The following is a 17,168-nucleotide window of genomic DNA, read 5'->3' on the forward strand; positions in this document are numbered from 1 at the left end:
GGTCCTTCAGACTTTCTACTCCTCATACAAACACCTATGTTTTGTTTATAAAATTGGGATCGTAGTGTGCATTGCTTTATAACCTGCTTCCCTGCACACACTTGTAATAATATATAGTGAAAGTTTTTTTCATGAACTTGCAAAACTTTTCTCCCAGTAACTTTATAGCATTCAATATTTTGGAAAGATCAAAACATTTATTTATTACTGCCCTCTTGAAAGTGTAGATGTTTTTCAAATTCTTGATGTAAGTAATGTCACAGTAAGTATCCTTGCACATATACCCTTGTATGTGGGTAATCCGTAAGATTTATTCCAGCCAAGGCTATGAATATTTGAAAAGTTTTAGTAGTATCAAACCATCCATAATCCGTGTCATATGGTGCACAAATGTCTATTTCCTTGCTTAGGAACACTGGTTTTATAATTTTCCATTGTCTTTGCTAAGCTCTGTAGACCAAAAATGGTATGATTTTAATTTCCATGTCTTGGAATCCTAGTGAGAATGAACATGTTTTTGTTCATTGTATCATTTATTTGTAGTTCTTTCTGAATCATCTCTATGAAAACACTTTAAACATTAGTGATTTTAATTTTGCTATACATATCTTATGTTTTCTTATTTGCTTGTTTTGTTCTATGATATTGTGTTGGGTTTTTTGTTGTTATTTTTTTTTAAACAGATAAGACTTTTCCATTTTATCCTAGCATCTTCCTACAGCTTGGAGCGAGAGTCTAATGGAGCTATTGACCATGTAACTAAACGAGCAATCAGCACCCCTGAGAGTAAGTAGCCAGTTTGAATAAGCTTGGCTTCTCCTGCCCTCTCCTACAGTCATGTATTTGATAGAGTTGTGCTAATATTCTTTCTCTTGAAAGATAGTTCTTGTAATTGGATAAAGCCTCTCCTGACAATTGGCCACATTGTAGTGCAATATTCGGACTGCTTCATTCTGAATATTTCACTACAATATTTAGGTGCCATATGCTTACTTAAGTGAGCACTGACTGATGGATTGTCGGGTATTCTCCCCAATATTTGTATATGTGTTAACTCAGTTAAATCTCACAACAACCTATGAGGGATCCTGTGTGACAGATGTGAAGCCTGAGGCACAGCTAGTTCAGGTCACTGACCCAGACTGCACCATTTGTGGAGGCAGCCCTGTCACCACCTCCCTGCTTGGACAGGTATACTTGGTGTGTGAAGCTGGGCTGCCCTAGGGAAAGGTCAGAGGATAGCTCTGGCAGGTGCCTGGTATGTCATAGAGCTCCATTTTGGAGCAAACCGAGGTTAGCAGTCTAGTGTTGTGTCAAGGATTATATCCCACCTATGTTGAGAGCCTTTGTCTTCTTATTCCCCACTAGTTGCTCTTTCTTTGAAAAAAAAAAGAGGTTGTCCCATTCTTTTTATTTCAAAATAGAGGCAAGCAAGAAGAGTATTTTTCCCTCCAGTTTTTGTTTTATAACTTCTTATTGATTCAAACTCCATGAAAACCATTATTATGAGAAAATGATTATGCAGGTTGAGGATCTCTTATCCAAAAGTTTTGGGACAATAAGTGTTTCAGATTTCAGATATTTTGGATTATGGAATATTTGTGTATATATAATGAGGTATCTTGGGAATGGGACCCAAGAGTAAGTAGAAAATTCATTTGTGTCTCATATATACCTTATATACATAACCTCAGAGTAATTTTATATAATATTTTTAGTGTGCCTGTGACCCATCTTAAGAGGTCACACATGTAATTTCCTACTTACTTTTCCATCAAAAAATGTCAGGTTTTAGAAAATGCTAGATTTCCACTTTTCCGGCTGGGTACACTCAACCTTTATTATAAGGAAACTGTTACTGTCCAAAATATGTACTGTTCTTTCCAAATGCTGCCTGATGTGTTTCTGCATGTCCCCACTTTATGTACCCCAGCCATGTGCAGTCCCCTTGGATACTTGTACAAGCCATGTACAGGCTTCACATGCCATGTCTTCATCTGGAACCTTCAGGCTAGAGCAGGCACCCTCCCGTGGCCCTCTGATCCTCTCAGCAGTGCTCATCACACTTCTGTCCATTTTCTGTCCATCCTTGCTGACTGTTTGCAAGCTTTTCTATTCCTGTCTCCACAAGACAGACCACAGAGCCTGGGACATGGGAGGTATTGTAGAGATCTATTCAGTGGCAGAACTGGGGGCTGAGCTCAAGCTTCTGATTCCAACCTCTGTGTCACCTTCAGCCCATCTTTACATCCTCTGATCCTGGCATTAAGAGATGACCATAGTGCTAAGATGTTCTGTGGTAGGAGAGCTACACAAGATTAGCCACTGTTTGTCACACCTGTAGTCACTTCACTTCTACTGCATACCTCCTGTGTCCTAGCTGCTTGCTTTTGATTCTATTAACCTGTGATACTATAGTTTAGAATGTTTACAGGGTTATAGCTAGTTTTTACACAGGGCCCTCTTTTAAGGGAGATTGATGGATGACAGAATTCCCACCTTGCATCTTTCCTCAAACAACTGGATGACAGTCAGTGGGTAATGATGGCTTCCTGTATATTTCACATGTGTAATGTTATATATGTAAAATAACCAGCTTCTTTCAAAGAGAAAAAGTTTATGTATATTCTCTGTTCTTTTCCTGCCTCGGGGGTATCAGATGTGTCTATTTTGGCAGTTAGGTGCCATATTGCTGAAGAAACAGGAAGAATACATCTCATTTTAGTTATTCTTATTTCATGAGTCCCTGATTTCAGTCTTCATTTTGTTTCCTAGCAGCATTTGTTCCTCAGCAGTGAAACATGACATGGTACATTAATGCCACTTTAATTTGCATGTGTGGACTCATCTTCACACTGAAAATAAGACTCAGGTGTCACTGGGTCAGGAGAGCACTTGCTATTTCTCCAGGCAGCATAATGTAATGTTTCTGTTGGTGCAACTTCTATTCATCTCTTTTGTGAAACAGGAGAAATGCTTAAAGAATGGTTTCCTATTAACTCTCTTTCTTGAGAGAATTATCAGAGACTTATCAGTGCTGATTATCAGTGCTGATTCCAACATGGTCTGGGAATGCAAATTCTTTTGGTAACTCTAAAGTTTAGTTGGGTGACTGTTAGGAAGTGATCTCTACTCTGCAAAACCAGTAGGAAGGGGGCTGGGGATGTAGCTCAGTTGCTAAAGTGCTTGCCTCGCATTCATAAGGCCCTAGGTTCAATCCCTAGCACAAAAAAAAAAAAAAAAAAAACAAAAAAAAAAACAAACAAAAAAAAAAAAAAAACCAGTAGGAAAATGACTACCCAGCTCAACCATTGTAGCCCACCAGTGGTGTTCACACAGTGGTTTTGCTAAATGGAAAGGAATCATTTTCAGAGCTAGAGTTTTAACTAGAAATCTGTGGGGGATTTTAGTACGTCTCTCTCACTGCTTTAATAATGCAAGCAGCAAAGACCCTTCTGCCTTTGATTCTAAGGAGAGTGCACTGGGGATGTAAGAGCCATAACATAGATTCTTTTGTAAATATGGGAAACATGTCACCTGGAATATAGAGATTTGTGAATGAGAAAAGTAATCTGTATGGAAGGGGAATTCCAGATGACAACACTGGAAAGAGAAAATTCACAGGAACAGAAAAAAGTGCTGAGCTACTTTAATGGAGGCACTGGAGATAGAATTTTCTGCCACTATTAATGAATTCTGAGTAGCACTCAGGTACATAGCACTGCAGTGGATTTTAGGACCCAGACTAGGCTGGGTGTGGTGGTGTGCACCTGCTATCCCATTTACTCAGGAGGCTGAAGCAGGAGGATGGTAAGTTCAAGGCCAGCCTCGTTAAGAGCAAAACTCTTGTCTCAAAAAAATAAAAATAAAAGGGCCAGGGGGCTGAGGATGTAGCCCAGGGATAGAATGTTTGCCTGCCATGTGTGAGGACCTAGGTCCTATCTCCACTACTGCAAAAACAAGAAAACATTGACTAGTTCAGTTCAGTCTGTACTCAGAAGTGACAGTGTATAAAGAATGGTTAGAACTCTAAGCTCACCCCACAAATGTGTTTGCAGAAAGGAGGGCATCAGATGTGCAGTTGAGTATGTGCTCCGCCCCCTGGAAGTGGTCTACACAGTGGGGATGTTGTGGGTAGATGGGATGGGCAGGCTAGGCCAAGGAGCTGGAGTGTGCACACAGTGTGACAGTTCAGAGAACAGTGATGCACAGATGGGGTAAATGCAGATAGAACGCAGAGTGTGCGTGTGCATATAAGTTTGTAAAGGCAGCTCGGGCCAACTCAAACCAAGAATGGAATTTAGGCCCTCCTGGGAATAGAGTCATTGAGATACCTAAGAAGGTTAGTAACTACCAGATATTTAATTAAAGGACTTTAATTAAATGTCACTCCAGTGACATAGGGGATAGTAGCTAATAAATTATACTAGTAGCTAACATTTCTTCAGCAATTACCTTGTACCAAATATTGTATTAAGTACTTACATAATTGGTCTCATTTAATCCTTGCTCCATCCCATAAGATAGATACATTTTTACTCCCATTTTAGAGATGAAGAGAATTGAGGTTCTGGTATAGTTCTTAGTAAGATACAGCCATAGTTAGTGCAAACCCAGTCAATGTTCCTAGGCTGTGAGCTCTCCAGCCTCCCAAGGATACAGCTGGAGGAGGTAAGGTCACAGAATTGGACAGCACCATGAAAGGAAAGGTGAGGGGTGAGGTGCATTGAAATGTTCGTGGCAAGGCAGGAATACAGCTAGCAAGGTTGGAGGGATATTTGGAAACTAGAATGCACAGGACCTGGTCACTGTGGCAGAGTAGCTAATGATGGCTGGTATTTCTACAGATTATCTATTTGCTGGAAATACAAAAGGAGCATGTCAGGAGCAGAGGTAAAGCCGGAGATATCTCTTCAGGGAACTCAGATGAGGAACAATAGGGAGTATAGAACCCAGACCTGAAGGGCTCTGAGTGGAATTGCTGGTCCTTAGCACTTGGGAGTCCTTAAAGATGAAGGTTGAGTGAGAAGCAAGAGACAGGAGCAAGGACAATACAGAGGCTGCAGAGCAGCCGAGGAGGGCTGTGGTCAGAGGAAGGAAGAGCTTCCAGGAGAAAAAGAGTTTCTCTACACTGCCAAGTCCTGGGGAAAGGTCAGATTGAGGCCTGCTAGCTGGGGTAAAAGAAACCAGAGCAGAGCTTGTTAACTGACTTGCTCAGGTGACTGTGTCTCATACCCATGTATGACAGTGCTGTTTCTCTTTTCCCCAGAATCCATCAGTGATGTCACATTTGGAGCAGGGGTCAGTTACATAGGGACACCATGGACTTCTTTTTCAGCCAAAGGCAAGTTCTCAGTTTCCTTCTTGTCTGATACATTAGCTGGCTTTGAAGATCTGGGAAAACTGAATTTCTGTTTTGACTCCCTTTCAGAGAAAACTGAAGCCCAGAGTCAAGGAAATGACATTTTATGTTTATCATTGCCTGATAAACCGTAAGTTTACCAAAGAGTTCTGTTTTGATCAGGGTTTTTCTTTTAGTTTCAGAATCACTGTCTCATTTCTTCTCCTAGACCTCCCCAGCCTCAGCAGTGGAATGTGAAGTCTCCAGCCAGGAATAAAGACAACCCAAACCCCAGTCGGAGATCCCTCCGAAAGAGCCCCCTGAAAACAGCCAACTGAAATAGTGTGTTCAAGAGCCCAAGGGAACATTCTTGAATCCTGAGCATGGAAAGGCAGAGGAAGCATTTGCTGTATGCCTCAGGCAATGTTTCATTGTGTAATACCAAAGCTTTTCCTTAGGATCTGTCCCAGTGCTGTATTTGTTCACCTGTGTTTGGCTGACCAACCTTGTGTTATTTTTCTTCATGATATATGTGGTTAAAAAATTGTGAAATAGGGCTGGGGTTCTGGCTCAGTGGTAGAACGCTTGCGTAGCATGCGTGAGGCACTGGGTTCGATCCCTGGCACCGCATAAAAATAAAATAAAGGTATTGTGTCCATCTACAACTAAAAAAACATTTTTAAAAAAATTGTGAAATAAGAGAAATGCCAGGTTTAGATTTTCTTATCCTAAAGTTAAGCTATTTAATATCATAATTTTATCCATTCTGATAAGCTATAATCTGGTCTTTAATGAACACAACTTGGAAAATTTCAGTTTTTTATATGAATCAAGCTGCTGTTAGCTTGTTTAAATTCCTTATAGTAAATATTTTCCCATGTCTAATGTCTAAATTTCAATTGTTATATTTTTTCTATTATTTATAATTGCAGATTTTTAAAAATGTACAGCTTTCTAAAATGAAGTATAATAAAGGTCAAGCATAAAAAATAGTCTTCTAGTATTCAGTAGAATTTTTTGATTTTTAGAAACAGGGCTTTCATTGGTAGTTGTATTAAGTTTACATAAAGTATTTAAGAATGAAACCAAGTCTTTCCTGTTAAGAAAAAGATGATTATGTTTTTCCTTAAGGTTTGGTTCATCTGCCACCTGCCTTTGTTCCCATATGGAAGCTGTCTGCCTTTTAATAACAGCCTTATTAGCACGAGTCTTACTTTTTAAAACACAGCTTGATGTTCCTTATGTGAAATAGCACTGAGGCTGATTTATATGAAATTCTGTTAAGGATTGCTTTACAGTGGGGGTGTAACTTGAGTCTCTTTTTATTGGCACTAGCAGGCGAACTTAAAATAATGTTTGTCCAAGAATGCCTAGGATGAAATTCAGTTGGCTTTTCTTTTTTTTTTTTGTTGGTGTGTGGGTGAGAGAGACAAGGTCTCATTTTGTTGCCCAGGCTCCACCTCTACCCCAACCCCCACCCAACTCCTGAGCCATCCTCAAGCCATCCTCCTGCCTCAGCAGCTGGTCACCATGCCTGACTGGTTCCATTTTCTGATTCCATTATTATAAAGGCAAAAGTGTAAACATATTGGTATTTTGTTTTGTTTTTTTAATAACTCATGCTGAATTTTTTTCTAAGTGCTAGGGATCAATCCAGGACCTAACACATGCTAGGCAAGTGCTCTACCACCATGCAACATCCCCACCCCCAAAGTTAATATTTGTAGGGGTTTTTTTCTTGTTGTTTGGTACCAGGGATTAGATCCAGGGGCACTTAACCATAAAGCTACATCCCAGCCCTTTTTTTTTTTTTTTTTTGAGATGGTCTCACTGAAGTTGGTGAGACTGGTCTTGAATTTGATTTGAGATCCTCCTGCCTCGGCCTCCCAAGCCTCTAGGATTACAGTTGTGTGCTACCACGCCCAGCAGTATTTGTGTTTTCAGCATGTGTATTAGTTAGATTTGGAAGAAGGAAAGTTACTGTGCTCCACCCACAGCTCTGCCATAAATGATCTGTGACAAAGATAGCTTCATCACTGGTTGAGTGACTCAAAAAGCTGCTTGTGAGTAAACGCACACTTGGTTCCAAGTTCAGGTACTGACTTCCCCACAGACAGCAATACCTTTTCAGTGTACCTGCCTAATAAAATGCTAGGAGAACACATGAACGTTAACATAAGCACAATCAAGAAAGAATGAAGAGATTTTTTTTAAAGCTTTTATAAATGAGGTTTAAACAAATACCACATTATAGGTGTGTTAGTACAAGTCTGTAACAACTATGTACAGCAACATCCATGTCAGGCCAGAGAACATCCTTGTACAGGCTTCTTTAGTCACATTCACATCTTAAAGAAACATGGGTGCTCCTTCTCTGTATGTAGTTTTACAGTTATAGTTAACAGTTTCCCAAGTTCCACGCATCAGAGCCAGTTCCATGGCACTAGGGCAGAAGGCTCTAGGGTGTAAGAAGGGAGGTAATAAGGCCACCCTATCACTATTACAGCCAAAAAGGCTAGCATGTTATTCCTCAGCAGTTAGAGACTGGGGGAGTGACCTTCCAGGAGGTGGCAGACATGAAAAAACAAGTCTCAACTCTAAGCATTCAAGATGCAAATGCAAGACTGGTACCACTGACAAAGTGTGGGAGAGTTGCCTGCTGTTCCTGCCAAATATCCCACAGCACAATATTTCATATAACTTTAAATTAAAGTCAACATGTCTCAAGTATTCAATTTAAAAAACCAAAAGTATTAAAAAAAATTAAGACACTGAAATCTGAATTACAAGGTGACTACATTCTACAAAAAAGCCACCCTCCAGGCACACATGGAATTAGGCGCACCTCTGAGAAGCTCCTTGATTCAACCCACTTCACATCATGAGTCCAACACAGCACTGTATTTGAAGCTGAAAAATCTACTCTTGAAGAACAAAGGCTTTTAGGCCAAGTTTCTAATGTCTCCCACAAAGTGAACAGTGTCTCAGGTAGATAAAAGAGTTAAAATTAAAATTAGAAAACTGCTTTTGATTCAGGCAGGCATTTTACTTTCCTCACCATCGTGCTTTGACCTGGCTGCACTTCCTTATAGTCTTCAAAAGGCTGGACTGGCTGCCACCACATAATGGTTTATTATGAAGGATAGAGAGAACCTATGGTGTCAGGGTGCTTTCTTCATAGTAAAGAGAAACAGCTGGATTCATTTTCTTTTAAAAATATTACTTAAGTTGACAGATCTGGTTTCAAAATGGCCTTTGGCCTAGACAGTCTTATGAACTACACAATTAAAATTAACTTAAAAACCAAATAGCAATGGCTGATTTGTGAGCCAGCTACAACCAAAAGAAGGTCTGTCTCAGGAACCTTAAGGCTGGGATGCCACACAGAAGACACCAAGTTTCCTAAGTGGCCACATTAGAACCTCTAAGAGCTATACAGCAAATAACACTACTGAAGCTAATAGGGACACAGCTGTGGTAAGGACTGTGAAGACACAGTGGGTCTTCTCACCAGCACCTACAAGTCAGTGGTATCTGACTTAACTCCAAAAATGTATCATCGTGGTCACTACAGGTGTCTAAGGGCTTCTCTGGCAGTCTCCGGGCACAGGCAGTTGTGATCTCAGGAAAAGGCAGTTCAGAGCTAACCTGAGAGCTCCCTAAGTTTCTTTTGGAGAGATGCAAGCAGATGTCAACAGGGCTAGACTGGAATTTTCTAAAAGTTTCCTAAGTAATAATGGTCTGAGGTACACATGGCATAAGTTTTCTAATGAAAAATGCTAAAGCACATGGACAAAGGAATGTTCTAGTAAGTCTCCTTGAGAGGATTCATTGGGTAAAATACTCTCAACTATTGGTACTTTCCAATTTAATACTAGTAGCTTAGAACTTCTATCTTAAGTGAAACTCTTAAAAAAAATAGTTTTTAAAACACTGTATGACAATATATTTACAGTTTAAATAGAAATTTTCTTTTCAATAATCAAAATACATCTTTAGAAAAATTTAGAATGTAAAATTTTATAAAATAAGCAAGACCCACTGAAAAGAATCTTTCAGTACCATTTCAGACTTTAGCCAAAGATGAAGTTTTCCTTAAATCCTTATACCTTCATGGACTAGCAGGGTTCTTTGGGTAAGAACAACCTTCTTCCAGCAAGCCATTTACCTTCCTGATTTTGGTTGTTTTTATAAAATGCTGATCCAAAAAGATTCTCCAAGATGGACACAACAACACTGATCACCAGAGCCTTAAGAAGAGACCTGCGGGCCCATGGAATGAGGCACTGCATGCAAATCCTTTTCTGAAGTTATTACTGGAAATGGCAACTGAAGACCTTGTGCCATGCTCACATTGTTGCTGTCAAGTCACCTCATCCTCTTGTGGCCAGTGCTTATGGCTAATGAACAAGCAGTGGCAAAATCAGATCTGTGGTGCCCAGCCCAAGAGAACAGATATGGGCAAGACCTTTCAGATCACCCTAATACCCATGTGAAAATTGGGTCAGCAATAGGTTGGAGACCCAACTCATGAACTCAGTTCCTTTTCCTTGTGGTTACTGTGCCCATCTTGTGGAAGATTCCTTTATTTGTGTGGCTTGTTAAAAGAGTAAGAAAGGAGTAGTGGTCAACTTTGGCCAAAACAAAAAGCTTCTGCATGAGTGTCTAGCTCTGTCCAAGTGCACTTGGCTCATGACTGCCCTTGACAGGAGTTTCTTTCTAGTAGAGGTATCTGCATATGCTCTCAGCCACACCGCCAGGTCTCAGATCACAAACGATGACTTGTGTCTGAAGTCACCCTGCAAAACCAGTGTAAAATTAGAAGCAATCCAGAGTTGTCATGAGGTTGTGAATAAGAGAACTGGTTAAATCACACAGGGGCTAAACAAGTCTCCAAAGAGGAAACCAAGGGCAAAACAAAAGAGAAGAAATGATCACATTTAAACAGTGGCATCCACTAGAGCCTGCAAAGTGTCAGTGTCACTGCTGTGCACAGGTTACCTGTGCAGAGTTGAGGAGCTCAGGGTTTGCAATATAACTCAGAAATATTCCTATGGGCCCCTCCATTTCCAAGCTAGAATGCCATTTTCCCACTGGGTAAACTGAGAACATTTAAAATCTTTCTAGTCTAGAACACACAGGAAACCACAATCCCTGATACCATGTATAAATCTCCCCACCCCACCCCCAGCTTTTCTAAATGCTACCTAATCTCTTTCCTCCTTACCTCCTCATCTGTCCTGATATAGTTAACTCCATCAGGCTTCCCTGGGCTCTTGTAACTGTGAACAGAAGAGGGCAGTTCAGTGGTGTGTTTATCATATTAATGCCAGGCTGCACTTTGCTTTTCTCATGTAAGGCAGGCTCACCTTTCTCTATCTTGTTTATTGTTGATGAAGTAGCCGCGTCTATATGCACAACAGATGCCCAACGTTATCAGGGCCAAGACAGCAAGAACAACCAGAACACCCCCAATAATTCCAGCAATGTTCAGGTCATCTGTAGAAAAGGAGGTTTGTATGGAGGGATGATACACACTATCTGTTCTTAAAAAACCTTGATCTACCTGTGTCTCACTGCTTCACTTACCCTTCTGCCCTCTCATGTCTACCCTAGCCAGGAGAGTATTTTGAGAACATTTAAAATCTTTCTAGACTAGAACACACAGGACACCACAACCCCTAATACCATATATAAAGTACTGAGACTGTAATGGTTCAAATGCAGTCACAATGAAGACTGAATTAAGAGGGGCTCATCTTTTAAAATCCTCTGGCTGGCTATATGCCTGAGAATACTATTAATGCAAGAAATGGTTATATTAAGTCTAGAATTAGGAGCCAGGGAATGTAAGGAGAGGGAAAAAAATCCTAATTTCCAGAACCCTTATTTGTTGTAGACTATTTTAAGGGAAGAAAATTAATTTGAAGCCTTAAAAGAAAAAAGTACTAAGTGAAAACTTGCCCTTTCACTCCATTAGCAGGCCTCCTATTTTTAAGCCCCCTTAGAAGATAACCCCTGCATTCCTTTTTCTCATTTCTATACTGGGCAAAGGCACTTTGGCCACCTGTAATTTGAGAACAACAGTGGCTGCTTCCTTTATGCAAATAACAGTGCATGTAAAAATGTGCAGGAAACTATCAACTCAGGATTCTTACTCAGGAGAAAATAGCCCTAAAGCAGTTTCCCAAATTTGATAGACAAGAATCACTGGAATGCTTGTTTATTATACACACAAATTTCTAGCATATAACTAGGGAAGGCTCTTCTATCTTTCTGTTAAACAGTGGTCCAAATGGTTCTTATCATCAAGCAATTTTTGAAACCCTACTCTGCAATTGTTGCAAACAGAGAAGAGGGAAAAGGTCATAAAATTCCCCAAGTGGTTCAGACATACCCCATCCACTCCCTCTTCCTTCCAACAACCTCCCTTTATAACCAGTACCCTAGAGAAGGCATATCACAGAGCAGGGTAAAATTAGTTGGACCAAAAAAAAAAAAAAAATCAGTGTCAATCAGCTTCCTGCAAAATAATTTGTAACTGGAAAATTTTCCAAAAGCCTTATACCACCTTGTATTTTGATGATTCTATCAATTACCAGAGAAAGGGCATTAATTACACTCTGTGAAAGTTACATGACTGGTCATGTTTCCAGCACCAGGAGACCTCAGAAGGTCTCTTTTAGAGACCTACTTATCTAGATATAGCATTTTCTCATCCTTCCTTAAACTTCCCCCAGGGATCTTGGTGAATCCCGTCAGCTCCAAAAGAAAGGCGACCTATGGCAGAACACTGTCTAAACTGACCATCTAATATTCAATTTTAAATATTCTATTCACTTCCCAGTCTTTAAATAAAATCTTTCCAAAAAGTAACTCACAGACTTCCATCTCTTGTTCCTCACACTTGGCTGAGCCTGCATCATTGGAAGCAATGCAATAATACTGCCCAGAGTCCTCCTTATGAACAGCGCTGAAAACCTGTTTCAAGAAATGAAGGTAAATACTGAGACCAATCATAAGGGCAGCCCTCTAAGGGATAGGAGTGAGGAAGGTAAAGCTGCCAAGGTCCTACAGAGTCCAGAATGTAGTCAGAATCTGCTAATTTGCTTCTGGTTTTCCTGTGGCATCCCAGGCATTGTCTGGCTTCCTCCCTCACATGCTTTCCTAACACTCTGGCCTAAGAGTTCCCCAACAATGAGCTCCCCTTAGTATCCAGACGTGCCAAAGCCAGCAACATCTAAAACATGAGGCTGCGTGTGCTTTGCTGTTATTTGGTGAAGGGACTCTAACCAGGACTGCTCCTTAGGCAACACTTTGTCAAAACAAATACTAAGGATCCTATTAAGACCCACCTATTTACCATGTATAGTTGAGTATTCCACAAACCAACCCCATCTTGCTGTCAAAGTCTGGGGTGACTTGCTGATAACCAATCTTGTTTCCTTCCCTCATATACTTCCCACCACCACCAGCACTGGGTTATTTTGAATCAAATTCCAGACATGTTTTATCCATAAATATTTCAATATGCATCTCCAGAAAATAAAGACTTCTAAAACCATAATCACAATGCCACTATCGTGCCTAAAGCAATCAGCAATTGCTTATTATCATCAAATATCCAGTCAGTAATCAAATTTTTCTGATTATCTACTAATGATTTGTACAGTCCAAATCAGGACTCAAATAATGTCCACCTATAACACTTGGCTAATATCACTTCCTTGGTCCCTTTTATATCTACAGGTTTCCCTTCCTTATTTTACCCTCTTAGGACTTGTTTATAAATGAAGGGTTATTTTTCTTGTAGAATGTCAATAATCCTGGATTCTTAGTTCCTGTCATACAAAATAGTTTTACTGTCTCTCCTAATAACTATTCTTTCCACAAAAAGAATCCATTGCCCCCAACAAAGATATCTCCATCCTCACCTCTTAGAAGATTCTTACCAGAGTGCCTGTCTCAGAGTTTAAGAGAAAAGAGGAATTTCGAAATCTGGGATTGGCTCTGGAATCCGTTGGCAGCGGCACATCATTGCGATACCAGTTGTAGTAAGGCCGGGGATAGCCCTCGCTCTCCTGGCACTGCAGCGTTGCTGCCTTGCCTACAGGGACAGCCTTTGGCACTCTGCAGATAGGGGTTACTGGCTTCACTGCAGGAAAAACATGGGTTGGTATTTACGATCTCAGCAACATGGCAACATCCAACATTTTCCTAAATCAGCTCCAAATACAAGGAAGCCAGCCAAGAAGCTCCTGCACCATTGCAATCCCAGTCATCACGTCTGGAGACTATCCTACCCTCAGAGTTCATGCCACCCCAAGTCCAATCACACATGCATTTTTAATTCCTTCCATCTTCAAGAGGATGCTGTGGAGGAGATAAAGTATGCTAAAGCATTTCCTACAGTTGATGAGAATGGGGGCAGCTCCACTTCCTTCTTACCTTCCCCCTAAACTTAGGCAGTCTCAGACTCCCAAGCTCTCCTCCCCCAAGTCATGTGATATCCCCGGAAATGGAAATAGGAACTGATGATTTACTTTATAGCTACACACTCATGAGCCCTGAAGATGAACACTTTACCTTCACATGAACTCTTACCTTGCACAATTAATTCAATGGCAATTTCATCAATTTCTTTGCGGTCATTCCGAGCAACAACCTCACAGCGATAGAGGGCTGAGTCTGTCCGTGTCACATTCCAGATCTTCAGGGAAGTTTTCCCCAATAGTTCTGCACGACCTGCCAGGTCCCCTATATATTTAAAAAAAATTTTAAAAAAACAGGTCTATCTTATTTCTGTTACTCTAAGGTGGTCACTAGGGCCAGGAATTGATGCCAGGCTGCAGACAGGTTTGTTTCTATTCCCATGTAACAGAAGTGAATCCTGTGATTGTCACAGGGCAGAGACCTTCCATTAAGTTGAGGTACCATGGAAACCCCCCACCCCTTTCAAGCACTGATTCTTGGGTCAGGTCAGAAGGATTTGAAACATATCACTAAGAGTAACAGGCATGAGTTTATTACAAGACAAAAGAGGAAAAGGGGCACACACTCAAGGGGGAGAGGGTCCTCTCACAGAGAGGGATAGCATACCCATTCTGCCACCCATTTTTATTGGAATTCCAGGTAAGTTTCCAGAGTCCTACCCAACTCCACCTCCTGACTTTTGACTGACAGCAAAGGAACTGCATGAACCACCACCTCCAACAGAAAGGTGTGGTGCTCAGGGTTGCAGTTTTTAAGGAAACTGAGCCCCCTCATTTTTGTTTACATTTCCTGATCTTATAATGGGTTCATTATCCTTTGAATAGCCCCCATCAAGTTTTTGAGAATCCTGAATTTTTGGCCACCAGGGTAGGTGAGGTTATTACCTGGTTTTAGTGATAAGGGAGGGTGTCCTGGAGACAATATGGTCTGAAAGGGTGATTTCTCTTAATTAAAGCTGGGGAGAGCTTTTAACATACAGAGCCACCACCTTCTGGGTGCTTATCTATCAGATAAGGGTCCCTGTGGCTTTCAGTCACCTTTTATTGCCTTTTCCCTGCTCACCCACTCAAGGCTGAGTAGCAATCTTACATGAGGACAATAACCAGGACTGACTCCTCTTTGTAACCTAAGAGCAACAAACAGCAGCTGATTAAGAGACATTCATTGCATGTGTCTCTGTCCTTAAAGCCAGGAACCTCATTTCCTTTTCATCATTCCCAGGAGGGATTCCCCATTGAAAGAAAAAGTAACATTAAAAAAAAAAAAAAAACATTTTTGATCCAAGATGGTGGAATAGAGGAGGTACTGTTTCTGGCTGCTCTGTGGTATGAATCCAAGAAAGCAGTGAGGCAGCTTCTCCACAAGGTCTCACCTAGACAGAATACAACACCTCAGAGCATGCAACAGGACTCCTATACAGCGGATTTTCGCAGAAATCACCAGCACTGCGACCACCTGAACAGAAATCAGAGCCTCTGTGTTCCAGTAAGATTCTGGACTCCAGACCCAAAGCCCGCAGTACTAACACACACACAGCTCTCAAGCAGCGTAGCAGAATCACCAAATCAGCACCTCTGCAGAACTCCAGACTGCGTTCCGCTCCCACACAGGTCACTCGACTGTGTTCTAGGCATAGCACAAGGACATCCCAGCTCTCCCCACCTCACCAGACACCCTGGCACTGGAAGAAGACCAACTCCATCTTGGAAAACCTTTCTTGACATTTTTTGGTGGGCATGGCTATCAGCTCGGATCTTCATCTGAACAGGTGATGTATTGTTGATATTGGGATCTGTTAACATTGTCCTTCCCCACAAAGGAGGGATCTTGAAACCATGCAAGAGCACTACAAATCTATAGTATAAAAACAATAACACAGCAGTCCCACATAACTGGAAAGAAACTTGAGCAACATGAAAGGACAATGGAAGAAAGTGTTGGGTGCAGAGCAGGCTGAACTGTGTTGTCTGCAGGGCAGGCTGAACAGATGTTGGCTGCAAGATAGCCCACGCACTCAAAACCCCCTCTATCTAGTCCTTTATCACCTGTTTGCCTCAAGTCTGAACATTCAACCCTGCTCAAGGCTGAACACTTAACCCCCCCTTAGGCCAACAAGGCAGCTTGCAGACCCAGAGGCCCCATTAGATTTGGGCTATAAAAACTCCCTCCTGCCAGGCCCCCCTCTCTCTTGCTCTTTCTCTCTTGCTCCCTCTCTCTCTTGCTTTCTCTGTCTCTCTCCTGCGTGCGCTTCCTCCCTCTCCTTCCCTCCCTCCCTCCCTCCCTTCCTCCCCCGCCCTCTCTCTCTCCTTCTTTCTTTTCTCTTTGTTGCACTGCTGCAATAAAGATCTTTTGGTTGCTCCGAGTGTTGTGGTCACTTTTCTTTCAGAAAGTACCACAAACAATTCAAGACAACACATCATTAAAAGAATTGACAGCTACAGCAGAAAAAAAATTATAGTCAGGATATGCATGATTAAAATGTTTTGGGATCTCAAAGAAGACATTACAGAACAAATACAGGCAGTGAAAGATCACTTTGACAATGAGCTACATTAACAAATCCAAGAAGCAAAAGATCACCTCAACAGCTGGAGATAGAGGTTATACCAAAAATCCAAACAGAAATCCTTGAAATGAAAGAAATAAAACCAAATTAAAAACTCAAAACAAGTGCATCACCAAAAAAGTAGACCACTTAGAAGACAGGACATTAGACAATGAATATAAAATATATCATCTTGAAAACAATGCAGACAGCAGCAAAAATTGTAAGAAACCATGAGCAGAACAAAAAATACGGGATAGCATAAAATGACCAAATTTAAGAGTTACTGGGATAGAGGAAGGCATAGAAGTCCAAACCAAAGGAATGAGCAATCTGTTCAATATAATAATATCAGAAAACTTTCCAGACATGAAGAATGAAATGGAAATCCAAATCCAAGAAGCCTACAGGACGCCAAATGTGCAAAATCACAACAGATCCACACCAAGACCCATTATAATGAAAATGCCCAGCATACAGAACAAGGAGAGAATTTTAAAATCCACAGAGAAAGGAATCAGATTACATATAGAACCTGAAAGCTAGAAGATCCTGGAATAACATATCTCAAGTTCTGAAAGACAATGGGTGCCAACCAAGAATCTCGTATCCAGCAAAATTAAGCTTCAGATTTAAAGATTCAGCAAAGTAGCAGGATATAAAATCAACACTCATAAATCAAAGGCATTTCTGTATATCAGTGACAAATCCTCTGAGAAGGAAATGAGGAAAACTAACCCATTCACAATATCCTCAAAAAAAAAAAAATAAGATACTTGGGAATCAACT

General features: G+C 40.9%; 2 protein-coding genes across 2 annotated transcripts in view; one reads left to right on the forward strand and one right to left on the reverse strand.

Annotated features, from left to right (window-relative positions):
• NCAPD3 (non-SMC condensin II complex subunit D3) overlaps positions 1-6,787 on the forward strand; it is a 75,322-nt gene extending 68,535 nt beyond the window's left edge. The window contains exons 33-35 of the mRNA XM_081274257.1: positions 709-786; positions 5,270-5,492; positions 5,571-6,787. Coding sequence (XP_081130383.1) covers positions 709-786; positions 5,270-5,492; positions 5,571-5,679 — 410 coding nt within the window. The 3' untranslated portion in view covers positions 5,680-6,787. The remainder of the gene's footprint in view (positions 1-708; positions 787-5,269; positions 5,493-5,570) is intronic.
• A 766-nt stretch (positions 6,788-7,553) lies between these two features.
• JAM3 (junctional adhesion molecule 3) overlaps positions 7,554-17,168 on the reverse strand; it is an 87,172-nt gene continuing 77,557 nt past the window's right edge. The window contains exons 4-9 of the mRNA XM_081274199.1: positions 13,946-14,098; positions 13,294-13,496; positions 12,223-12,322; positions 10,711-10,840; positions 10,569-10,623; positions 7,554-10,140 (exon numbers count right to left, since the gene is read on the reverse strand). Of these exons, the coding sequence (XP_081130325.1) occupies positions 10,105-10,140; positions 10,569-10,623; positions 10,711-10,840; positions 12,223-12,322; positions 13,294-13,496; positions 13,946-14,098 (677 nt within the window). The 3' untranslated portion in view covers positions 7,554-10,104. The remainder of the gene's footprint in view (positions 10,141-10,568; positions 10,624-10,710; positions 10,841-12,222; positions 12,323-13,293; positions 13,497-13,945; positions 14,099-17,168) is intronic.

Source organism: Spermophilus citellus, assembly GCF_964194105.1.
Source record: "Spermophilus citellus genome assembly, chromosome: 2".
Classification (NCBI taxonomy): Eukaryota; Metazoa; Chordata; class Mammalia; order Rodentia; family Sciuridae; genus Spermophilus; species Spermophilus citellus.